The sequence below is a fragment of the Labrus bergylta genome, chromosome 3, assembly GCF_963930695.1.
Source record: "Labrus bergylta chromosome 3, fLabBer1.1, whole genome shotgun sequence".
Lineage (NCBI taxonomy): Eukaryota > Metazoa > Chordata > Actinopteri > Labriformes > Labridae > Labrus > Labrus bergylta.
This window is the reverse complement of record NC_089197.1, coordinates 22,850,496-22,875,880: the sequence shown is the minus strand read 5'-3', so window position 1 is coordinate 22,875,880 and position 25,385 is coordinate 22,850,496. Positions and strand designations below refer to the sequence as shown.

The following is a 25,385-nucleotide window of genomic DNA, read 5'->3' as shown; positions in this document are numbered from 1 at the left end:
CCCTGCCATCCGCCACATTTCATGAAGTGCTGCCCTACTGCTATGCAAGACCTGTTCCAGATCTTTTTTTTTTTCTTTTTTTTTTACATATTCCTGGCAATAAATACAAAGCTGTGCTCACCTGCCAATGAGACATTACAAGTGCTCTAGTCTCATAACATTCAACCTAATTTCCCAGTATAAACGTAATTCTCTGAACAGATTAAATCACGTCAGCATACATTTTAACTTTTGCCATGATTGTTTTAATCCCCCTCCTCAAAATAATCAGACTCACAAACCCAGGAATAGTTAGGAAAAGTGTGGCTTTAATGTAAACACAACATTCGATTGGCTCAGCACAAACATTCCACATGAGAGCAACCAATAAACTACCAAATAGGATGGGGTGCAGCACAAAAACATTCACAGTAAAAAAAAATCTGGTATAATCATAATATATATATACAGTACGGTGCTTTTAAGGTGAAAATGGAGAGTAGGATATAGGGACTGATATGTGATAGATAAGAGTATACAGGGATGGGAGGATGAATTTCTGGGTGCACAGGTGAAAACGGAGAGCTGTACTTTTTCTCTGAGAAGAGAATTGTGACAGATGCGTGGGGAAGGGGGATGGATAAAAGGTTCCCTGTTACCTGATCAGAGGAGTTTTAGAAAACCCCCCCGACTCCCCATACAGAGGCTTCTTCAAATGATATTGTTCTCCTTGTGCAGTCTTCTATTTCTACACAGTTTCACATCAAAGGGTCAAGCACCACACAGAGAACAAGATGTCATTGGAGGGCTGCTTTCTACCCTCTGAACCGCAGACAGGTATCTGTGTACCTCAGTGTTTAATATCAGGAAACAAATATGTGGCACAGGGTCTCAGGAGGTAGGAGGAGGCATGTAGGGCATGAGGCTTAAATAAATAAATCATTCGATGATAATAAAATATTATATGTCACTTAAATAATGATGAGCATGAATAATATTTTTTTCCTCCTAATCCTGTCTGCCATCAGATGGATGGCACCAATATGACAGAGTTGTATTTGAATTTCATTGGCTGAGAGGCGTTTCCTCACGCTACAGGAGGCCAATAGAATGGGTCGGTCCCTCTGAACAGAAGAATCCTCTCTCACATTATGTTACAAAGTAAAAGGGAGAACAGAGAGTGGAACAGACCTGCAGGCTATTCAGTCGTGAGTGGGTCTAAGGGAGAGGGGAGCTTTGTCCCTTCTGAAAGTTAAAATAGCCTCCTTCCAAATCATGACCCTCAGCCACGCGTACAGCAACCTCCCCAACAACATCATCATCATCTCCACCTTCATACTCACAGCAGCTCTTCATATGCAGCACAACAGGCTATATTCAGTACAGATAGAAATGCCTCGAGACGTGCACATGTCACAGAGAATGGGACCGTATGCCACACCGTGGTTTAAAAATGACATTGCACACCCTTCATGTTATATTTCTGGGCCGGGTTTGCAAAAACAAGGCTCCAGGTGAATAAAACCCTGGTGCTGCCGCTTCTGACCTTACTAGATGTTGACATAGTCATCAACAGAACATGAAACATTCAGCTCAAAAACATAGTTTTAAAAGACAAAAGTGGGGTTGTATACTGAAAATAAAAAGGAAGGGAACAAATCATGGCAATAATCCAGTGTGGTGTCTGACGGCAGCTCTTTGGGTCCATTTGGACGTGTAGAATTACATATTTATGTGTTTAAGTATCATCAAAATTATCATTATTAACACCTCATACTCTCCACAACAACCTCTGTGCTTGGCCAGGCCTCAGTATAAGCCACATCCTCTAAGGTTGTTTGCAATAATGATGTCAGTGACAGCATCAAACACTACCTGGATGTTTCCTGTGTCTGTGGCACAGGTCAGGTGACAGTAGATCTCCTTATTGGGAGAGCGGTTCTTACTTTCAAACTGAACCTGAATATAAGCAGTGGCATCATCGTAAGTGTTAGCACCTGGGGGAGGAAAGAGAGAGAGAGAATTGAAGACAGAGCGAGGGACTAATCTTCATCACTGTGCTTGTGAAGCAGCTCTGCACTGAAGTGAAACGTTGGGGACTCTCACCTGTGTATTCTGGAAAACAGATAGACAGCGGGGACTTCTTAATCTTTTCAGCAAACAGATCTTTCTTGTTGAGGAAGAGGATGATTGAGGTGTCAATGAAGAACTTGTTGTTACAGATGGAGTCAAAGAGCATGAGTGACTCATGCATGCGGTTCTGCAAAAAGGATAAAAACACAGTGTAAAGTTGTGTATAAATGACTGATCCAGCAAAATTGGTAAAGTGTTGCTGATTAATAATATATTGATTTTCTTAAGGTTACACTCATAATTTAAATATTTATCTTTAAAGGGTTTTTTATTTTATTCCCACAGAAAAACATAATTTTAAAGGTTTCAAGTTTTTCCTGTTAACCTACAAAAGGCACCTGACTGAGATGAAATTCTCATGGATAATATTTAAATCAGAGTAGAAGAAAGTAAAAGAAAAAAAATGAAAAAAAGGTAAATTGTTTGAGTATTTTATCCACCAGGACTCTCAGTTTTCATCCTATGACAGCATTCAAAGTACCTCCATGGATTGTGCAGCAGAGGGATTCAGATTGAATTAACTGAGTCACACTTACAGTTGTTTCATCTTCATGGAGCACCTGGTCATATCCGCTCAGAGCGACACAAAAGATAATGGCCGTCACATCTTCAAAGCAGTGGATCCACTTCTTCCTCTCTGACCTTTGACCCCCCACGTCAAACAGCCTGGAAAAAGTGAAGGAAGTCAATGGAGTCTCAGAGCTGTAATCCCCTGGACCTAATCTCAGACGAAATGCCTGAAACAAAGGCCAAGTAGTGGCGACTCTTATATACTGCAGAAGCTCCATGTGATCTACCTGAAATGGAGGTTTTTGAAGGTGAAGTGGGTTTCGACGATACCAGTTGTCTTCACTCTGGTTCTCAGGATATCCTGCTCTGTGGGCTGGTACTCTGCAGCCCCGATACGATCTAGACTATCAAGGTAGCTGAGGGACGAATATCAAGAAGAACGTGGATTAAATGTCTAGATAACATATATCAAAAAATATCGTTTTTAAATCTGTTTATGGCACTCACTATTGAGCCGAGTCGTTCAGTTGGTATTCTCGGGCACGGTTAAAGCACTCTTGAGTCCCGGCGTCAGACCAAACACGCTTCATGGCGGTCAGAAGCTCAGCAGAGTACGGCTCTGTGTCCTCCATACGACTCACCACATCACAAACCAGCTTGGCATCCGCCTGCATGAATACATTTAATAAGATCGGGGAAAGACGACAAAATTGTATGTACATATTCATCATTATCACTTGTTGCATGATTTTTCTATATTATAAATCTTCTCATACAAAATGATTCTCCATGAATTAATACTTCAAAGCAAAATCACTTATCAAAGAATCATTTTCAATAAATGTGAAAATACTACAAGCACTCAGACATCGACTAGACATGTTATCCAAAGCAGATGCTTTAATTTAATTAATCCGAAAACCCATTCCTGTTTCTGCACAATACACTGGAGCTGGAAGAGTAACGATAAGACTAACTTTTCTATCCTTGTCTCCAAACTCAATGCCCAGTGAGTCCATGGCTCGGAGGATGGCGGCCAAGCTCTGGATGGTGTTGCTGTAGACGACAGGCTTATACTGCTTCACATCATCCCCAGAAAAGCCATCTTCATGGATAATCCTGCAGGCGCACACAGATGTTAGCATCGAGCACGGACTAAAGAGGAAAAGTCACACTTTTCCATATGCTACCGCAGACCCACACAGCTGTCCTTTCACAATAAAAGCTCCACATTTTCTTTAATAGCTTTATTAAGTTCTTGATCAATCCTTCCTGGTATCAGAACTACATACAGTAAATCTCAAAGTTCACCCTACCTTCTGCCTTCCATCTGTAAATCCTAAAATGCACCTTGAAGTGTGTCTGCACATAATGGGATGGGAATTGATCACATCCTCAGTCTGTGATCTTTAATTGGACAGTAATGTGATATTTAAGCCATTTATAATGTATGATGTGCAATGGAGTGGAATCGGTCAGAGCACCAATCAATCACACTAAACAGGACTCTACTGTTTCATCCAGTAAGGCACACTTAAACTCCTGATAATCTGGTCAACATTCAATTATCCATCAGAGCACCATCAGCCTGGCCTCCATCACAGTGAATCCAATTAATGATCAGTCATAACTTCCTTGTAGCTGACCTGCAGTCCACGTTTAAACTCGGCAGTTTCTTGTTATCTTCTTTGTTATCATTTATTGATGTTTGAGAAGGAAGATAAATAAGGGATAACGTCATGACATATATTCATCTTATCAGTGCACATTTTGCAGTTGTTTGTTAGCAGAAGTCAACCACCTTACCTGAAAATACCACATGCTCCCCAAACCTCATAAAAAGCATGAATTTAAACATTAACCAGCAGAGACAGAAGTAGAGGTGCAGTTTTTCATGCAGCAAAGGTCATTAGTAAATCTGGGCTACAGAAAACAGAAATAAAGAACCAATAGATTTTTTTTGGTCCAACTCCAAAGGTATTTATTTAACTACAATGTAAGATCTTACATTGTGCCATGATAGAAGAAGAGGGACCAGAAAATGTTACCATAAAGGTGATTGATCAAGAAAATTGCTTAAGTATTTTGTCAGTCAGCTAATTGATTCACCAACTAATCATTTTAGCTAGAAAATAATAAAATGGCTAGTGTTTATGCTTGAGATGCATCAGGGTCTTAATGAATTTAACATCGCCGATCATATTTATTGCATGCATGATAGGAGAATGGGCTCCAAATAACTATTAAGAATAAAAATATCTGCAAATACTTTCTTCAAAAATGTTAAATGTCATTATTCACATTAAACAAATAAGAAAACCAGGGAGTTTTTGTCTTCTGTGCATTAAAAACAACTCAAAACTTGGGCTATCTGAATTTTGAAGATTGATTTTGTATTTGATAGGTTAACAGTTTTCAGTATAATTGAGTGATGAAAACTTTAATTGACCAATCACAGTGTCTTAAAACAGAAGCATGATAAATAGACACCACTGACATCCTGCAGCTGCAACTGATGATGCTGGTTAGAAAAACATTACATATCTGTGAAGTTAACTTGTTAAATCTGAATAATCAATGTACTAAATCTACCTCAACATGTACATAGTTTAAGCTACAGGACACAGTTGGTACATATTCTGAGCATTTATGTTTTTTTTTGTTGAATTTCACACTCTACAGTGATGGATCTTGCACAATAGGACTCCATCAAACAATATAAAGAAACCAGTGATAATGATGAAAAAAACTGTATCCTCAACTATCTGTCTTTATGACAGAAAGTGCGCAGTAAAACCCATGATATGTTGCCTACTTGGCTCAATCAAATCCTGGAAAGTGTTTGTAAACACTTTCAGGCCCTATGTGTTGCATTCAGGGCACAGCAGTGAATTATGGACAACCAGGGACCACAGGGAGGGTAATGAGGTGAAGGGAAGAGAAAGAGGCAGGGAGGGAGGATGCAGTCATTGCATTGCAGGCCTAGGGATGCGCTGAGCAGGACGGAGGAACACTGCTTTCAAGAAAAACATTGGTAGACATGATTCACGAGCAAAATATACAATAAGACCGAGATTTTTCTGGACTGAAACATCTAGAAACTTAACTAAGAGGTTTATAGAAAACAACAACAGTGATTTAAAACATCAAAGAGTGATTTAGCTTAGACAGGGGAAGGTTTAGATGCGGTTTTAGAAGCCATATTTCTGCGTAAATCCGCTTTATAGTCAAAGTACTCCCGGCGATATCGGGCACTTAAAGCCATTAAGATTAAAAGCAGAGGTATTCACTAATGGAGCTGTAGTGACCTCAATGTAATTCACACACACACACACACACACACACACACACACACACACACACACACACACATACGCACGCACGCACTCATACACGCCCGAGCGCGCGCACGAGCGCGCACAGATGAACAACACCCACCTATCCCCCAGTCGCACACTCCCTGGAGAAAAGACAAACCCTGGTTAACTACATTTCAGCACCAAGGCAGTGAACAGCACCCTGCGATGCACCGGTGCGGCCTCCGCAGCCTCACAGTCGATCTGCAGGAGGTGCTCGAGTCACCGGCACTCCTCCGGGGCTACGGCCTCTCGAAACATGGCGGCTCAACCTGCCTTAGCACAGATAGGGGAGGCGCAATCTCGGGCCTTTTACTCTGACTGCCCCGGGAAGGGTTAAAATTGTCAGAAAACGATTAAAGATTCAACACTTACTTCATCTGTTTGACGATGGTGCTTTTGCCGGACTCTCCGCCGCCTGTAAAAAAAAAAAAAAAAACGGAAGGCAGAGTGAGAGCCGGCAGTGAAATCAGTACCACGGAGAGCACCTCCGCCCCATGCAGCCCCACCACAACCAGACCCGAGCCGTGCCGGGCCGTGGCGCTGCAGCCCCGCAGCGGGAGAGGCTCTTCTCTTACCGAGCAGCAGCAGCTTGACGTCCTTGGCGGCGACCACACCGTCTTCTTTCAGGTTTTTCTCGATGGCCTTGCTCCGGTCCAGAGCCGCGCGCTCCTCGGCGCTCAGTGTACATCCCATGTTTCCAGGCGAATGAGCAATCCCGTCGTGTCTCCGGTCCGCCCTGTCCCTCGCCGACTCTCAATCAGTGCGTTGTCTCTCGCTCGAGCTCTCCTCCCGTGCCGTCTGCTACAGCATTAGGCCCGGATTGAGGGCTAAACAGAGCCGGGATATCGAAACAGTCTTTTCTCCGTGACTCCGTATGCGCTTCTCTCGCTCCGTCTCCTCTCAGAGGGGATTGGGGGGTGGGGTCGTTGTGCTCGAGCCTGCGGGGTTGGGTTGTTGTTAGGTGGGAAGGAGGGGGGGCTGGAGCTCTCTCTCTCTCTCTCTCTCTCTCTCTCTCTCTCTCTCTTTCTTTCTCTACAGGGCGGCGCTGATGGTGATGATGACAGCGAGCGCGAGCGATTTCATCGTATCTTTTCAGGCAGGCTGGAGGGGCGCGCGAGAGGAAGTGAAGAGGAGCGGTGCTAGCTGCGCGAGACTCACCTAAAGCTCGCCTACGTCACAGACATTGAGCTTTAATCACGTCCTATGAAAGATTATTCAAATGAAAGAGCGTTTAAATGGCAAATTCTGCCTTCTTGTCTCCTGTTATTAGTGTGTATTGAGCTGTTGTTTGAGCAATTGAGAAGACATTAGGCCTTGTATTTTGTGTTCGGAGAGGATTAAAGCTTAATAACACAAAATAGGGTTGAAATATTGATAGCACTATGATGTGATGTCGCCTACGTGGTGGAGGTGTTTTATTTATTTAACGTGTTGGATGGGCGTGATGGGATAGAACACAATCAGTCATTTTAAGTAGCCGAAATTGCCAACAAAGAAACGCAAAAACTGTTTCCGAAAACAGTAACATAGGCTATATAGGCCTAGTATAACATCCAATCAGAAATTAAAAATATGCATTCATGATTCTGATCACAGTGTTACGATAAAATGAAACTAAGTATGCCTATGCACTATATTTTATTGAATTACTATAGTTTTAATGTAAACATATCTGTAAAAAGTTAACTATAACTAGTAGGTCCTAATCTTTTGTGTAGTGGAATGACACCGTGTATCCAGTGTGTGTGCGTGTAGCAAACTCCACCCACCTCAGGAATTTAAATCAAAATTTTGAATTAAACGTTTTGAATTTTTCATACACTTCCAAGAGTCAAAACCTTTTATCCTAAAAACAATGTTATTAAGATATTTCGAGTAAAAAAACTGATCTTAATCAGTTTAATGAACCCAGCGTTTGCTAGATTTGTTTAGTGTAGAGTGTAATGTTATGTCATTAATCCCCTAAAATTCCCAGAAAATAACTTCAGTTATTTAAGTGGCATTCCTGCTCCTGGTTACATCTAATCTAAAGAGATGTGTGTGTTATCATAACTTACAGAGCTTTGTTGGGGGTTGTGGTCATACCACATAACAGTAATAAATGAGTGATAAAAGCTTCTAATCCACACATCACATCTGGATGGATGGTCAAGTGCAGTAGAAAGGGGGGTGGGGCTCCACAGTGGACCCGGAATAAAACCAGCAGGAGCTCAACCTGAAGAGACTTCATCTGTCCATCAGTGAATTTCCTCTTTGACAGCCAGGCTGAGATAAAGCCTTCACTCACTCACTCTCACACTCTCAACCACATGCGCACACACACACACACACACACACACACACACACACACACACACACACAACTCACACTGCAATACCCATCTCTCTGCCCTGAAGCCCCCTACAAAGTGTGACGCATGGTGGCACACACACTCAGCAACATCAGTTATCAGCACAGTTTAATCATATGAGCAAATGCATGTGTACATGACTGACAGGGAGTGATGAGAGGGAGGGGGGGATTAGTGCTAAATTATACCTGAGGGAATTTTGACAAAATTATGTTTTCAGTTTTAATTACACTAATGCATCATACAAAAACATGAAGACTTTTTTTTAAAACCATTTAATTTGTAGAAACCCATTTTGTAGAAAAAAAATCCATAAGCTTCAGTTGCGTTCTCATTAGCAATAAGACCCAAAAGGCTCCATGTGTAAATTGACTCATAAAGCAGAAATAAAAGAGCTACATGATGAAAACAGGTTAAACAGTGTTTAAAACTCAAGACAGCATATTTTATGACAATGACGACAGATCATTTCATCTAAATTCAAACAATAATTCTAATAATTGAAAAGGCAATCAAGATGTAAATCAATTCTTTGTTTGGAGCATGCTCTCACACACACAAACACACATAGAAAAGCACACACACACACACACACACACACACACACACACACACACACACACACACACACACACACACACACACACACACACACACACACACACACACACACACACACACACACACACACACACACACACACACACACACACACACACACACACACACTGAGGAATGATTTGAGAATGACAGACGTCAATCAAGGACAAACATACTGTACATAAAAGCAGGCAGGACACAGTGAACTGTAGAGAGTGGAGATGACCTCTCCCCCTTAGTTTTCAGGCAGGTGAAAAGCAATCAGGGTCACTCTCAAGGCTGTATGTCCAAAATATTCTCAGCCAGGCTGGTGAGTTTGCAGTCCTCCAGTGCTTTGACCAACCGGCTCAACTTGGCTGCTCGCCCCTCTGCCTCAATGAAGCGGCTGAGCAGCTGATAGGCTTGCTCATACAGCCCTTCTCTCTCGTACTCGTAGGCCAGGTTGTCTATGGCCGGACCTTTCAGAGCCCGGCAGCTCTTCCCCAGGGCTCTCCCTACGTGCTTCCACTGACGGCCCACTCCGTTAGAGAAGCTCTGAACATCTGCTGCTGTCAGCATACGGTCCTCTGACAGGCGAAAAGATAAAGGATGAAGTGTTAAGACAAATTAAATGTGTTCTTCAATGTGATTATGTAAACATTGGTTTGTACATATTCATATAAGCCGTAAAATATTATTAATAATAACTTATGGATCTGCTGTAAACTTTAACCTTGCAGAATATCAACAATTTTTTTTACATATTCTTTTGCCTCAACAATTTTTTTAATACATTTTCTTTCCTCTAAAGCGATAAAACATCTCTTGTGATTTGGAGATCATGTCGGCAAACCCCTGCTTTTGTATATTGAACAGACTATGAGACACATTTTTTATTAATTATTATTATTATATTATTTATTTAGAATCATGGATATGTCCGCTATATAAAATTAAGCTGAATATTCCCCCTCTCTTTAGCCCTGATTTGGCAAACAGCTGAGTGAAAGATCGGTCTCTTTAGTTACTGTATGCTTCACAGGCAGGACACATGTGTTTGTCACGCATGACAGCTTTTCACATTTACTTTACTCATTTAATGCATTTTATTAAATAACTTTGAACTAGTAAAGGAATGTAGTGTGGGAATGAATACTGAACAATCCTTTTATCAGGCCAATAAATGTTGTCAATTAAAAGTGAAAATCACTGGTGTCATATTTTTTTCACTTGTCACAAACAGCACAGAACAAAACACTGAAGAAAAAGTTAATGTGAGATTGGACATTTCATTTCAATTATTGGACAGCTTTGTGAAGTTCAAACAACATCTGCTGTCATATCATAATGGCTATATAAGATAATACAGAGTTTGGCTCAGGGTTGGACTGGGACTATAAAAGAGCCATTGACTCTGACCTAGCCCAGTCCACAACAACTATTGCACTGAAACACTGACTGCTTAATTACTGTTAAAAAATCAAAGGAGAGGGGAGAAAAAAGAAAGAGTGAGAGAGGGAGACAGACAAATTACTCTCCATGGTGTCAATGAAGTGCAAGAAGCACACTAGAGAGTGCAGGTTCAGGGTGCTTTGGTACGTCCACACTGTTGACATGTTAACTTGTGTGTGGCTGTCGCATCATTGTCGCTGTTTCTATGGCATGAAACGTGTGGCTTGTGTGTGTAAATCTGAGATGGGCACAGAATTATATATAATTGAGAGGACTTAATGGTCACTGATAACAGACACGCCAAAAAACAATGATGCATGCAAGGTGGCCGCCAGCTGTACTGGATCAGAGGCCGCTCTGTGATTCACCAGAGTGTCGAGAAGCCCAGTCTGCCCCTGGTTTAGCCATGTAGCCATGCAGCAAGTGAATGCAAAGTGAAATGCATCTCAACTAGTTCAATTAGACAATCTAAACCAGACTAATTTCATTAAAAAAAATTTTTTTTTTTACTGAATTCATTTGAATTAGTATTTTTCACATTCCTTTAGTCCCTTTGTAAATCAGTTTTCAGTTGATTTTAAATTCTAAATACTGGGTCAATACATGTAAATCAATGCAATCCAAATACATTATCTACTGGCACTAATCTCTTCCCTTAGACTGAACATTAATTCATAAATGGTTGGATTAGGGAGTACAATGGCAAACAGCACTGAATTCATAGCGTGTCAGTAAATACAACACAATGGATTGGGTGTTGGAATGTTGAATTTGGCGGCTTGTTGCATCTTTTTTTACTATGGAGCAAAATTATCAGCTGCAAAAACACATGATCAAGAAAGAGGTTTCAAAACCATACAACCGAAATACTGAGCGACCCAGCAGCAATGATTGGCAAGGTAGGAATAAATAAATTCAAGCTTTTGCTTATGGATTATAAAATACAAGCAACATTTATATCTGCTCTACACATTACTACATTGTTGTAGTGAGACAAGGAAGATACACATTCTATTTAAAATGTGTGGCTTGCTTAAAAAAAATGAATGTAAAGAATGTCATTGGCACAACATTTGTCCCCAAACATCTCAATATTAGGATAATTATTTTTTTGCTTTTGCTATAAATGCTCCTTTAATCTATACATTGACAACCGGTCTTTGAAGGACACAGTATAAAGGACTCAGATGTAGAAATGGTTGACTCACCATACACTCTATTCTGAAACTTAAAGCAGTTGCTAGGGACCGCCGACTCTTCCTGTGTGATGGTGACAGCCTGAGGGGCTGAACCGAGGGCTTGACTCTGCAGCTGCTGCTCTAGGTGATCAATCTCCTCGTCCCGCAGACGCTCCGGCTGACACAAAATGACAAAAAGTCAATAAAAGAATAAAAACATTTTGGTGCACTAGCCATTTGAGAGCTACAAAAAACCTTTTAATGTTGTTTTTATTTTCTTTCTGGCGCTATCCCAAAGATCATCTGCGAAAAATTCATGTTTTTGCAGCTATGAGTTGTTGAATACTTCCAGCATCTCTAGCCAAACTCATGAAGACTATTGAGGGAAATTTTGCAGTTGTGAAACTAGTGTGTGAGTGAGGAAAAAAGACACACAGATACTTGGAAAAGTAATGAATGAATCAAAGCATTTCTGTTCATCATATTTTTGTGGAGCTGTGACATTACTTTGGAATCCTTTAGTCAAATTGGTAATGAGTTAAATGACTTTGAGCCTTTCTTAAGTTGACAGCTAGTAAGTTTGTTAGTCAGAAATAAACAAGTACTCATGCAACTTTAAAATTGTGTCTCGTGACCTTTATGTAGCTGCATCTTAGGGATGCTTCACCCATTTGCATTAAGCTTTGTATCATTAGAAATCTGGTAGTATTTTTGAATGGTTGTGCATCCCGCCCTCATTTAGAAGGGATTCAGAAGTTAGAAGGGGTGAAACTACATTGTAGTTTCTCATGTTTTCAACATGAGGAAGGGGGACAGGGGGGGGGACTGAAACTACAGACCTATTACATATATGACCTAATTTCAATACAGATTCATGTTTCAATGGGTGAAGTATCACTTTAAGGGAGTACTGACAAGCTTAGATCAAAACCTCTGAATGGTTGTTCATATCTCAGCTATGTAGAGTGGATTTCATCCAAAAACGGGATGAGCTTGTGCCAGTTTGTCTTGGTTGGTTTCCACTGGATTCAAAGTCACCACATCAAACTGTAAATGCAAATTATACCAACTTGCAGCAACTTAACTAAATAGAATGTGTACTAACAGGGTCGTTAACTATATAGACACAGTTAAACCTACTATCTCTTTCTCCTCATGTGGTTTAAATAGAACGACTGAACAATTAGGGCATAATAGTTGGGATAAATAACAGCTAAGTAAATTTCCTACATAGATAGCTAGCTACCTACCTTCATTAATAGAGAAATTCCAAGTAAGTATGGATAAGACAAGCTTTAGCAGTTTTTTAAGACATAAAGAAATCAAATCCCTTAAAACAACCTTAAACACTAAATATGAGAAAATCCCAGCATGCAATATACCTGTGACAGGTGGATGTGCTTCAGACAAAGTTCCAGTTTGTCCAGATACAGATCCAGGATGTGTGTGCTGGCTTTGAGCTGGGTTTCCACAGTGAGCTCTTGTGAAAGAGCAAGAAGCCGGCAGGCATGTTGGGAGAGGGACTGTCGCACTGCTCCAGAGCTGTAGCTCTCGAGGAAGTACTGACAGGCTGCCTCATCCACAAACTTCACCTCCACCCCCAGGAAGGGATCAGCGTCATGGACCTTAAGTATCTCATAACCACCCAATCCTCCTGCAGAATCTGACCATAAAACATTTCAGAGCAATACACAAGATGTTAAATGCAGAACAAATGTCTTATTAATATGATAAAGATTGTTTTGTATTTGGTCCTATTTAGTATTAAAAGGTTGAGGTCCTTCAATACAGAGCTTACCTGTAAGTGTCAGCTTGATGACTTTAAAGACAATGAACTTTCCCTGTTTCTGGTCTTTGAAGAGAGAAAGCAGGTCAACACGAGGACAGAGCGACTGCAGAAACATAACTGCACATCCTGTCCATGGCCCACCATCCACAGTCCTGTCTGCCATCCTCTGAACGCAGTGAGACACACAGTACAGAGTTACAGCCAAGAGAGGAAAACATCAAAGGAGAGGGTGAGAGGCTGACAAAAAAACACAAAAAAAACCTGAAAAAATTATTGTCACCACAATAAATGTCACCCCAAAGACTGGGTCTAAAGATGTTTGCTTGCACAGTTTGTCTGCAATTTGCCATAACGTTATCTGTGTTTTCATAATAATGTAATCCTGATGTCAAACATCCCTAAACTACCAACAAGGTTCAGAGTAGAAGTAATACACAAGGAAGGTGATCAAACTGTCTCCCGGAACATATGGAGTTGTTAATGTGCAAAAATTGTCAAAATTAGATTCAAAGGTTGACTTCAATCAAAAAAAAAAAAAGGATTCTTTATATCCTCCAGTGTTGCAGGTTCCTCCTCTGCATTCAAAACCTAGCATACATTTTCAACAGCATGAGGATGAATGTGACGAGTTGACTTTTTCAGCCGTTTCTTTTTCATTGTGTATCAAGCAGTCAGTGACCCCCTGAGTGGACAGACAATGTATACAATATTATTTTTGTAACCTTTGCGTGACTGTTGCATAATCTTATTACACACATCTCCTCCACAAAGCAGAATAAATCAATAGTTCAGCTTTAATCCAAGTGACTGCTTTTAGTGCCCTTTTATATTTTTAAGGATTTTTTGTAAAGGCTATTATTACATAATACTACAACCATTTTACATGAGGATATTAGAAGACCAAAATAAACATAAACCTTAAAAAAGGTTTTCACTGCTCAAGGATTAAGAAGAAGCTATTCACAAAATTCATGATTCCACTAAATGCACTGCCACAGTAACACAATTTGTCAGAAAAACATAAATATCTAGTAAAGGAACCAGGGACCAGGGCAGGGTGGTTTCTGTAGGGCATGTACAAGAATTAGTTTAAGCGTAGTCTTTTCAAATAACTATCCTGATATTGTCTTAGCTACACAACCTTTACAGTGAATATTTCAACAGATTCTGAACTGAAGATGTTCTGAAATGTGTGATATATGTTATAAGGGTAAAATAAATAATAAATGTCTTTAAATAATACTGCTTGGACTAATAACAGACAGATGTATGGCTCCTCTTGGAATTAAACCCACTATTGATCCCTGGTATATGTGGCCTCACTTCACTTTCTCCATTTTTTTTTTTACGCCAGCCTGAAATGCTCATTACATAAAAACATGTTTAATCTCAATTCTCCCCTCCCCCTGACCAGCCCCTGACTCCCGTACTCTGAATGAATCACTGAAGCTGTTTGCTAACTCTTGGTGTTGTCTCCATGCACAGGATGCAGAGCGCTCAGCGTCGAAAGAGCATCTCTGAGCTGGATTATAAGCATGTCCTGATATATTTCACTAATACACAGTATGCTTGGTTGTTTGGTCTACAGGAATCTCCACAATTTAGCCAGTATGTAATTATATGCTATCCTATCTGTCGGTATACCCTGGAAGTATACTGTGAGATTTGTTCACCAGCTGCAGGATTAAGTGATCATCGGGAGCTTAAAATACAACATTTAGATTTTGCTGCCAAAAGGCAACCTCTAGTATTCCCTAGACAGCTCGTCTGACATTAAGGGGGAAAATAATATTTCATTCACATGGGGATTTGCTTTAAGAAATTAGTGATTTCCCTTTTTTGTCAAGATGTCATGCTTTTTTTTTTGGTCTGTTACATACAATACGTATATTGTACTGTGACTAAGCAGACCCTAAAATAATGGCTGGAATGAAAGAAAACCAATGCCTTCTCAATTCTAACCAATTACAATGTTGTGACTGGTATTATTTCAGGTGTCAAATTATTTTTTTATATTTTTTCCAAATTCAGATTGCTTGTTGTCAGCAATATCTACAGTCAGAGCTACAGCTGAAGCCTAGACTCTTTATTACGTTCGATGAACACCCCTGAATGACCAGGATAAGAGTTTTTAGGGACCATGCAGCAACATTACAGTCTGTACAGTACAATTGGCTGAAAGTCCTCAAAAGACATTTGTTACTTAAAGAAATTGAAAAACCGGTATTCAATTGATTGGACTGTAGAACTTACATTCATTGTCACCAAGATTAAGCGGGGCATAAAGAATTAGGAAACAATTCAATGATTTGCACTTATTTGCAGCCATAGCTAATAGCTTTGGTTTGAAATATCCTTCTTGGATCTAATCACTGGCATTACTTTAAAGGGCTGGTGTACAGAAAGAAACAGAGACACAGTTAGCCTATCCTGAAGGAAACACTGTTCTACTCAAAATGCTGAATCAAATATTGGCTTTTCTTGAACTTAAGCAAAATGTTTTGCATTGAGACTGTGTAAAATTAAGGTATTCCCCCATCAGGATTTCTTTACAGCTAGTATGGACACCAGACACAGAACAGTGGCTACAAATTAAACACTTGAGCCTATTTAAGGATGATGTTTTGTCATACTACAGGTTTTGTGGACTATCAATGTACAGTAGTATGTTGTCACACTTTCTACACAGGCCTATATCGAAAATGTATTTCAGTAACATCCGTGAGACAAATAAAACCAGGTCCTGTTTTACATTTTCAAAGCCAAAGTGTTATATGCCCCATCACGACATGTAAATACTAAACCCGGCACGAATTGTGGTTGCTATGCGACCCGGACGTACAGTTACAGGTGATTTTCTGTGCTGTAACACGTGAAGTTAGCTAGTTAACGTCCAACAACTGAGGTGTATCAAGAAGGGCTTTTTTCATAGCAGCTCAAAAAGTTTGATTTCATGGAAACACAACAACAGTACACTTCTGTAATGTAAATATCATATTAAAAGACAAGAGGATCAACACGATAATCAGACACGAGCGGTTGTTAGGGTACGCTTCGTGTAGACAAAATATCACCTACAGCCGACGTGAAACTTCGGCCAAAGAAAGAGATAGCAAACCGCTGTGTTTTGTTGGTGAAGAGCGAGATACACGACATTTAACGTACGTGGTTTAAAATATTTACTTTCCATTTAAAGTAACACATATTTAAACTCTGTACAAACTTACCTTCAAACTTTGTTATATTGTTCGGGGACGCTTCCTCCTCAGGGATCACACCCACTGGTATAATTTTCCCGACCTCCCATTGGCTGAGCATAAACCAAAGAGCGCTCTGATTGGTGGAAATCAACATGTCGCCTGGGGCGAAAATCATGACAGGAAGGAAGCTTTTTTTTTCTTATCATATGTATGTAGGGCAAAATATTTCACACTTAGATCTTTAATGTTAACATTTTTCTGTTGTTATTTCTTTAAATGGAACATAATCATTAATGTGAGGGAAAAACCATAGACTGTAAATATAAAAACTGATGACAGTCGAAATAATAATAAAATAAACATGAAGGAAATTGAATTGTTCGAGAGACAAATCAGCGGGGATATATCGGGCAATGTTTGATAGCTACTCTGAACACTCACATTTTCTGATTGATGAATTTGATCATATCAATGTTCCTGCACTTCTCTGTGATAGGCATAGGAGCACGGTGTATTATATTCCTACAGGGGTCATTTGAATCGTATCTATTCGTGTTAATAGCTGTAATCAAGCTCCCAAAAAACCAATTGAAAAGCAAATACATTGACATGGTATATCACATTTATTATAAACAGGACAAAGGGTACTCGTAAATATTAGGTCTTTATAGTCAAATGAGAGCGATATATTATTCTTGAAAGTAATTAATCTCGCAATGGTTAAAAATATTAGCTTCTACTTACCACTTGTCAGTGAGAAGAGGATTTTTAGTTTATTCCCCTTGCATACCTTTATTTATTTAGTTATTTACAGTGTTGGACTTCGTTTCAAACAAAACAGGTTGTTTTTTTGGCCCTGGGTAACTGCTTTACCCTATTCTGTGGTATTCAGTTAAATAAATAAATAAATTCAGATACTCAAGTTTTAGCACTTGTTTTCAGCTCAAACTCAATGATCTGTTATTTCACGCTTCACACTATCTTATTTAAGTGAAACAATCTGTACCATGTGTAGTGTTGTCATTAGTAGCTGGACTGACAATGATTGGAAGAGAGAAAGAAAGACATCCCATGGGATGGTTTTCTGACAATATTTTTGGCAGTCCAAGTTAAGAACAGATACAACGTTTTTTTATGTCAATCCAAGGCAAGGATCTCAAATACTTTTCACAGCGATTGTGTTGACTTACTATAGGAGGGCTCCTGTCTAATGTCTAAGAGGAGACTCTTTGAGACAGAGTTTAACTCACAGTTAAGGCTGGTGACAACTGCAAAAGCTAGGGTGGCAAAATAAACAAGGCACCAGAAGAGGGGATTCAATTATAGTGGAAAAAGCTCAAACATTTTTTAAGTTAAAAGGTTTACTTGAAAAATATCTATGAACACTTTCCGGAAGTCAACGTTTTTGGGTGTAATTTCCAAGAGTACCTGCGGATCCTTATCTTTATTTGTTGTAATTCATTTTAAACAGTACAATCACCTTGTAAAAAATGTTAAAATAGGTGCTATAAAATAAGATTATTGTCTTCATCTTCTATTTTTCTGTTCACATGGCAGTGTGTGTGTTGTGTGTCCATAGTGTGTAACAAATATGTCAAGAAACCTAGAGGATAGATAAATATATTTATTCATAGTACACAAAAGAGTAGTCATAAAATGCTCTGCAGGTAGAATCACTGGAGCTTTTCTGGTTGACATGTTTGACAAATTTGAGAGTTTCTTTGTCTCTGTAGACAAGGGCGAGGCAGTTATCCTCTGGATACACTGTCAGAAGCTGTGAGGAAGAAACCAAAGCAATGATGATAATAACCAATTGAAGGTTTGACCAAGCATGCACAGTTACACTACAGTATATACTATGATCAATATTCACCTCTTCATCCTCCTCATTAGCAACATAGCACGTGAAGCCCCCATACTCTGACTGCCAGTCTACAAAAGATAAAAGTTTTTTATCAGTCAAAACAATGATATATATTTTAGTGTGTGTGTGTGTGTGTGTGTGTGTGTGTGTGTGACTCACCAGCACATCCAAAAGGCAAAATAAGGTCTAGAGCGTACTCTGCCCGTGCTGCCTCTCCATCGTGCAACAGAGTGTAGCTGCCATGAGACCATCGACGCAGCTCAGCACTACATACAGGTGTGCTCAGTTCTAAAGAACAATCACAGGTCAAAAGTTATACGCAAACACACACACAAACGTGTGCCTAAGGAGATCATCTCATTCTGACACATACCTTTCTTTTCATTTGTGGTTTCTGACGTTTCAGTCAAAGACCCTGTTGCTTGTACATCCTTAACATCCTCTTTCTCCTCCTTGTCTTGGTTGCCTTCTTTTTCATCCTCATCGTCATCATCATCATCATCATCAGCAGGACACAGGTAGTGTAGTTGAAGGCCGGTGAAGTTGGAGAGAAGCAGGAAGAAAGCCTCTGAATGAAGCAGCTCCCAGCAGGCACTCACACACTGTGGCAAGGTATCCAGAGAAGCCACTTCATAGCATCTAAATGCACACAAATATATGTAAATTAGTACCACACAAAACAAAAACCACATAAAATATAATCTGTTAAAATGATCTATGAAACATGCCTTACCTCTTATTGGGCGGACCTCTCTTTGTCCACTGTATCTGATTGAGTCTCAGTACCTCACTCACCTCCCTGAACTTCTCCTCCTGTATGACAGACACATCATCAGAAAACAGGAAATGAGCGGACATGTGGCAGGCAGAACATTCGTTGGACAAGTTACCTTGAGAAAATCTTTCAGCTGGATTTCAGAGCTGTCCTCAAACTCCCCCTGAACCTGCTCTTGGTAGGCTATGTCCAGATACACTGGATTGATCCACTCCAACAGCAGGGTTTCCTGTAAAGCAGATTATGAAAGGAATAGTTTGGCCTGTTGGGAAATAAACCTGTTCATGTTTTGCAGAGTTGAAATAGAAGATCTAAGTAAGGCATGCATCTGTCCATCAACAATGAGGTCCCCAAGCTGTCAATTCTGTGTGTGCCAAAGAAAATTCAGTTTTTACTTTTATACATGAAAAAGAAACAAAGTGTTGTGGAGGAGGTCACATAATTTTTGCTTGCAGAAATGTTTTTTTTTTTAGTTTTTTAGTTTACCTATACAGCTCTGGAAAAAATTAAGAGACCACTGCAATTTTTTCTGAAATCAGCATCTCTACATGTATGAAAGCCATTCCATTCCAGTGTCTGCTGAATTCCAACACAAACACACCTCATTCTACTTAATGAGGTACTGTTTAGGTGATCCCCTGATTCCAAATCTTATTAAAAGAGGAAAAGTATAAAAACCACTGCTGTGGTCATCACTATCCTCTTGCAATAGGACCAGCTGGATGGCAAAAACAGTGCTAGTAGTACCTCAACAGTAATTGGAGTAAAAAAGATAACTATTTGAAAATATAAAGAGTTGAAAATACAAGTTTTGAGTGAGGAAAAGAAGGGTTCAATTATGGTTTTACTGGCAGAGGGTTACAGTGAGCATCAGCTTGCTTCCATCCTTAAAATTTCCAAGACGGTTGTTCATAAGAACAAGGTCAAGCAGCAGACATTGGGGACAACAAAGCTACAGACCAGACAGAGGGCGAAAACGACTCTCCACTGAACGGAATGACCGTCAACTCATTTGAATGTCACTCAGAAACAGTAGGATGACATCAAGTGACCTACAAAAAAAAATGCCAAATGGCAGCTGGGGTGAGTTGCATGGTGAGAACATTTAGAAACAGGCTCCTAGGGGCAAGGCTCAAGTCGTGTAAAGCTAGAAAAAAGCCCTTCATCAATGAGAAGCAAAGAAGAGCCAGGCTGAGGTTTGGCAAAAGACCATAATGATTGGACCATAGAGGACTGGAGTAAGGTCATCTTCTCTGATGAGTCCAATTGTCAGCTTTGCCCAACACCTGGTTGTGTAATGGTTAGACGGAGACCTGGAGAGGCCTACAGTGTATTGCACCCAGTGTGAAATTTGGTGGAGGATTGGTGACGGTCTGGGATTGCTTCAGCAGGGCTGCAATCAGGCAGATTCGTCTTTGCGTAGGGCGCATGAATCAAGCCACGTACAAGGTTGTCCTGAAAGAAAACTTGCTTCCTTCTGCTCTGACAATGTTCCCCAACTCTGAGGATTGTTTTTTCCAGCAGGACAATGTTCCATGCCACACAGGTAAGTCAATCAAGGTGTGGATGAAGGACCACCAGATCAAGACCCTGTCATGGCCAGCCCAATCTCCAGACCTGAACCCCATTGAAAACCTCTGGGATGTGATCAAGAGGAAGATGGATGGTCACAAGCCATCAAACAAAGCTGAGCTGCTTGAATTTTTGCGCCAGGAGGGGCATAAAGTCACCCAACAGCAATGTGAAAGACTGCTGCAGAGCATGCCAATACGCATGAAAGCTGTGATTGAAAATCAGGGTTATTCCACCAAATATTGATTTCTGAACTCTTCCAAAGTTAAAACATTACTATTGTGTTGTGTATAAATGAATATGAACTTGTTTTCTTGGCATTATTTAAGGTCTGAAAACACTGCATCTTTTTTGTTATTTTGACCATTTGGCATTTTCTGCAAATAAATGCTCTAAATGACAATATTTTTATTTGGAATTTGGGAGAAATGTTGTCAGTAGTTGATAGAATAAAACAAAACTGTTCATTTTACTCAAACACATACCTACAAATAGTAAAATCAGAGAAACAGATAATTTTGCAGTGGTCTCTTGATTTTTTCCAGAGCTGTATATGTTTTGTTGAGATGTTCGATATAGCAGCAGAAACGTTCTTAGTACTGCTGCCTGGACTTGGTGTTCTGGGTCTGTCATGTTAAGTTTACAGTAGCAACAGTAGTGACAGTTTGCCAACCAACAGACTAGCCAATGTTAGTTACATTACTTTCTTTGTTGTTATTTGTGCAAACATCGTATCATGGTAGTTTGTTACAATGTTTGCAAAGGCTTTCATAAGCATGGTCTTTTTCAAATTATACCATTTATTAGCAATAAAAAATGGCAGCGTCCACCTTTAAATATGAGAATAGAAGGTCACTTATCAGAGTCCAATGGTTAACCTCCTGTAAAACTTAAAGGTCACAAAATATACTCCTTTTCAACAAGTTTAAATAACAGATAACCATGGTAAAGTGTATTTGGAATAATATTTGACTTTACACACTTCAGTGTTGGAAGAGATTAAAATCCAGATCCAATTTATTCACAACCAAGATTAAGCGGTGCTATCAGATAAGACTTTGATACCTTTGGACACAGCAAGGCAAGCCATACCCCTGTCATTGTGCTTAGTTAGACTAACCAGCTGTTAACATATACAGTACTTCATATTTATCAGACAGAAATGAGAGTGATATCAATCTTATTAACAAATTAGAACGACGCGTTGTGGCCTTCATCAGGATGACCCTGATGAAGGCCACAAGCCGAAAACACGTCAGTCTAATTTGTTAATAAAGTTGGTCTTCATACTGCTGGAGCTTTTTGAACTCATCTAAGCCTTTCAGTCTCCATGCACCTTGGTAGTTGGTAAAGTTGTGCCAGAAAATCCTCTGCTTCTTCAGTGATATCAGTCTCTTCTAACTCTCAACAAGTATTCAACACAGTGTGTTTCCGAAAGTTAGACTTTTTTTTTTTTACTTCAAATAAAAGGTGGAAACATCCCTGTGCATGTTTCACCAAACTCACATCTCTGGGTAAGTGGGGATTCCTTGGAACAGGGGGCTCTATGTGGCGAGGGGAACGCTCCAAAGAAGGTCCGTGAAACCAGCCGCTCAGGGAAAGACGACACTTGTCTTGTGTCAAAACCTCTGACACCTAAAAAAAAATGAATGCCATCAGTTTAGAATCCCAGCTGCTTTTTTGTTTCTAAGCTGCTGAAAGAATGAGGGGGTATTCTAACCTGGTGAAAAGAGACTGGAGACACTTCAAAGAGGACAAGTGTGTTCAAAGATGGAACCAGAGACTTTAAGATGCTCTTTGGTTGAAAATTACCTGACAACAAAGATGAAGATTTTACAGAGGCAAATGATGTAAAAAAAAAAAAAAAAAACACAGAAATACACACACACACACACACACACACACACACACACACACACACACACACACACACACACACACACACACACACACACACACACACACACACACACACACACACACACACACACACACACACACACACACACACACACACACACACACATAAAGGGGGATACTCACTGTCTGTTGTGTAAAGATCAAGTGTTCCTCCATCGCTGCTCTGCCAAGGAGGGACAAGATAAAGAATGAAAGCAACGCGCCTCCCCTCTAATTCATCATCATGACACAAAAGAATATCTAGAAACAAAAGAGAACGTCATGTTTATAAAAAGAAAAAAACTTAAATGAGGTATGTTGTCAAATACTGGTATGAAGAGACCTAAAAATATAACAGTACTTCCTGGAGGGTTTGAAAATAGAGCTCACCTGTGTGTTCATATTTAGCACAGGAGATATCCACTGTGGACTCCAGTTCAACCCCCAACACCTCCCCGAGCCAGGAGCGGAAAGGGCCAAACAGCGCTGCCCTGCAGACACCGAAATATGTGAACAGCTTTTCTTGTGCAATCCTGTTTTGTATTGACAGTGACAATAGTGCAGAAACTCTTTACCTTGTGTAAACCTCACAAAGCACAGAGATTGTTTGGCTGCTTAAACCTGCCATGACATTTTGTTGTGACGTAAATAATAGATGAACACAAGAGGAGGCCGTTATTGTGTATCTAATCATGGTATTTATTCTCCAGGACTCTATCTCTTCAGTGGGTGCAACACTGTACAATCACAAACAAGCATTTTAAATAAATTACATTTCTCTGCTCAAAACCTTGCATGACGTCATTGTTTTAAAAAGCTCATTATTATTTCATGATAGAGAGGTTTGTGTGCTATTTTGCTGTGTGGGGGATGTTTAAGTCTTAAGTCTAGACACCCAAATCATACTGATCTTGATTTTTATGCTGTGATCTTAATATTTGTTGGACTTGGTTAGAACAAGGAGCCCTTACTGCTTACTTAAGCACCGCCCTTACTGCTTGATCATTCTACAATAAGATTTTTGTTTCTTGGCATTTATTTGAAATCACCAATTTTTACACTGATTTTATAACTGTCTGTAAATTCTACTGCAGAGTCCTGTCCTGCCAAACGACGATGCTTTCGGCTTTCATCATCAACAGCAGTAGATTTAGAAGGTACCATTATCAGGAGGCCAATGTTATCTCTGGCGCCCCCTAGTGTAAATGTCTCACTACCAACTGGACACTTGTATTTTTGTCAAATTGTTTTCTGGTAAAATCAGAGACATAATGTCTCAACCTTTTTAAAAACAAAATAAACAATGTTTGGATTACTTTAGTAAAAAATAGAGCACACAGGATGAGATGCCAAATAGGCCACGAGGTGTCAAAGTGAAGCTGCTCATCCGGTCATGAAAGATATACAACTAAGCAACTTTTTGGGGGATTTCTCATTGGAGAGAATTAGCTCTTTTATAATAATGCATGTTTGTTTCTCCTTGAAGCTCACATTATGAGAACTATTCAAATATATCATCACAACACATCATATTTCACTGCACCTACAATCACAACACAAAAATGCTCACACTGAGATACATTATGTAAAAACAAGGCAAACCCAGGCCTTAGCTTTACCTCAGTCCTGCGATATGTGGCTCCGTCCTTTTCTTCAAGTCGTCCGACTTTATAGAAAGAGCAAAACAAGTTTAAACAATAACACAACATAAACCAAAAGGAAAAAGAAACATCAGTTATAAGATAAATGATTGCGACACACCTGTTTAAATTTGTACAGGTCGTTTGATTTCTCATGGAAATTCAGCCCCAGTAGTTCTTTCTGCAGGTCCTCTACAAAGGTCTCGCTGCTAAGGAAGTTTCTGATGATGCAGTGAGGAAAAGGCTGACAGTCCAGCTCCAGATCTCCTGTGCAACAGAAACAAACAAGATTATGTCTCAGTCTGACTCGAAGGGAAATTGCGAGGCTGCTGTTGATAACTGATGTGTAACATTGGCCAAACAATTGTGATTATACTTTTTTTTTTTTAATACACAAAAAGAAATGATAGGGTTACAAAATATTTGTAATCACTAGGTCCTCCTGAATATTAATGCAATATGAAGAACTGATAAATACATCAATATAGGCTGAGCCAGCTAGATAAATACATATAACCATTATAGATAATTTAAGTTACTCATTTGAGGAAATTCACAACACATTAATGAAACACATTTTGTGATGTGGTGTTAAACTGGTATCTGCTTTTTTTTAACCTTTTACAGTAACTAGCTGCTTGTAGTTGACAGCAAAACTAATCTGAAGGACCTTTTTATGTTATTGTTGTCGGATCTTTTGCACTAACCCTGACTGTAAGGACTCCTCTGGCTCCATGCCTCCTTCACCAACTTCTTCACCTGCTCTTCTTCTACAACTTTACTCAGTTCAGCTGATTCAAAACAAATCTTCTTCTTCTTCCTTTTCTTCTCCATTTTTCCGCCCTCGCCTGAGAGTCGTTTAGAAGCCATTGAACAGCTGGTACGGATGAATACAAAGTTTATGAACCGCCTTTGCAACACCAACAGACTGTAAATAATACTTATATACAGACTATTACCAGACTTAGGAGCAATACCCACATGCGAGTATGAAACGGCCCTAGTGTCGCAGGCAAATGACGTAATGGTGAATATGTTGGATACGCCCTGAGTTGAGACTGTCAGGCTGCACCTTACAGTCTATGGGCAGCGCTGACAAAATGCA

General features: G+C 39.8%; 3 protein-coding genes across 3 annotated transcripts; all 3 read right to left on the bottom strand.

The window, feature by feature from the left end:
- Positions 1 to 288: 288 nt before the first annotated feature.
- On the bottom strand, positions 289 to 6,968 carry gnao1b (guanine nucleotide binding protein (G protein), alpha activating activity polypeptide O, b). Its single transcript, XM_020625832.3, has 8 exons — positions 6,557 to 6,968; positions 6,354 to 6,396; positions 3,600 to 3,741; positions 3,130 to 3,290; positions 2,910 to 3,038; positions 2,649 to 2,778; positions 2,086 to 2,239; positions 289 to 1,976 (listed from the first exon to the last, which is right to left on the bottom strand). Exons 1-8 carry the CDS (start codon positions 6,672 to 6,674, stop codon positions 1,789 to 1,791), a joined length of 1,065 nt encoding a protein of 354 aa, XP_020481488.1. The 5' UTR covers positions 6,675 to 6,968; the 3' UTR covers positions 289 to 1,788.
- Positions 6,969 to 8,423: 1,455 nt separating this feature from the next.
- tradd (tnfrsf1a-associated via death domain) lies at positions 8,424 to 16,639 on the bottom strand. Its single transcript, XM_020661145.3, has 5 exons — positions 16,558 to 16,639; positions 13,340 to 13,496; positions 12,924 to 13,204; positions 11,572 to 11,719; positions 8,424 to 9,498 (listed from the first exon to the last, which is right to left on the bottom strand). Exons 2-5 carry the CDS (start codon positions 13,491 to 13,493, stop codon positions 9,206 to 9,208), a joined length of 876 nt encoding a protein of 291 aa, XP_020516801.1. The 5' UTR covers positions 13,494 to 13,496; positions 16,558 to 16,639; the 3' UTR covers positions 8,424 to 9,205.
- Positions 16,640 to 18,134: 1,495 nt separating this feature from the next.
- On the bottom strand, positions 18,135 to 25,306 carry ogfod1 (2-oxoglutarate and iron-dependent oxygenase domain containing 1). Its single transcript, XM_065952991.1, has 13 exons — positions 24,988 to 25,306; positions 24,402 to 24,547; positions 24,260 to 24,306; positions 23,031 to 23,131; positions 22,785 to 22,901; positions 22,462 to 22,553; positions 22,248 to 22,376; positions 19,285 to 19,398; positions 19,128 to 19,207; positions 18,768 to 19,033; positions 18,554 to 18,682; positions 18,404 to 18,462; positions 18,135 to 18,304 (listed from the first exon to the last, which is right to left on the bottom strand). Exons 1-13 carry the CDS (start codon positions 25,148 to 25,150, stop codon positions 18,155 to 18,157), a joined length of 1,593 nt encoding a protein of 530 aa, XP_065809063.1. The 5' UTR covers positions 25,151 to 25,306; the 3' UTR covers positions 18,135 to 18,154.
- Positions 25,307 to 25,385: the final 79 nt, after the last annotated feature.

Coding starts and splice junctions, on each gene's coding strand:
- gnao1b (XM_020625832.3), bottom strand. CDS start 6,674: ATGGGATGTACACTGAGCGCCGAGGAGCGCGCGGCTCTGGACCGGAGC. Junction 2,779..2,909: donor TTCAAAAACCTCCATTTCAG/GTAGATCACATG, acceptor CACTTTTTCCAG/GCTGTTTGACGTGGGGGGTC. Junction 2,240..2,648: donor TCCATGAAGATGAAACAACT/GTAAGTGTGACT, acceptor TCCTTTTTGCAG/AACCGCATGCATGAGTCACT.
- tradd (XM_020661145.3), bottom strand. CDS start 13,493: ATGGCAGACAGGACTGTGGATGGTGGGCCATGGACAGGATGTGCAGTT. Junction 13,205..13,339: donor CATCAAGCTGACACTTACAG/GTAAGCTCTGTA, acceptor TTTTATGGTCAG/ATTCTGCAGGAGGATTGGGT. Junction 9,499..11,571: donor GTTTCAGAATAGAGTGTATG/GTGAGTCAACCA, acceptor TTCGCCTGTCAG/AGGACCGTATGCTGACAGCA.
- ogfod1 (XM_065952991.1), bottom strand. CDS start 25,150: ATGGCTTCTAAACGACTCTCAGGCGAGGGCGGAAAAATGGAGAAGAAA. Junction 24,307..24,401: donor ACCTGTACAAATTTAAACAG/GTGTGTCGCAAT, acceptor CTTTCTATAAAG/TCGGACGACTTGAAGAAAAG. Junction 22,902..23,030: donor TGCTAAATATGAACACACAG/GTGAGCTCTATT, acceptor TTTTGTTTCTAG/ATATTCTTTTGTGTCATGAT.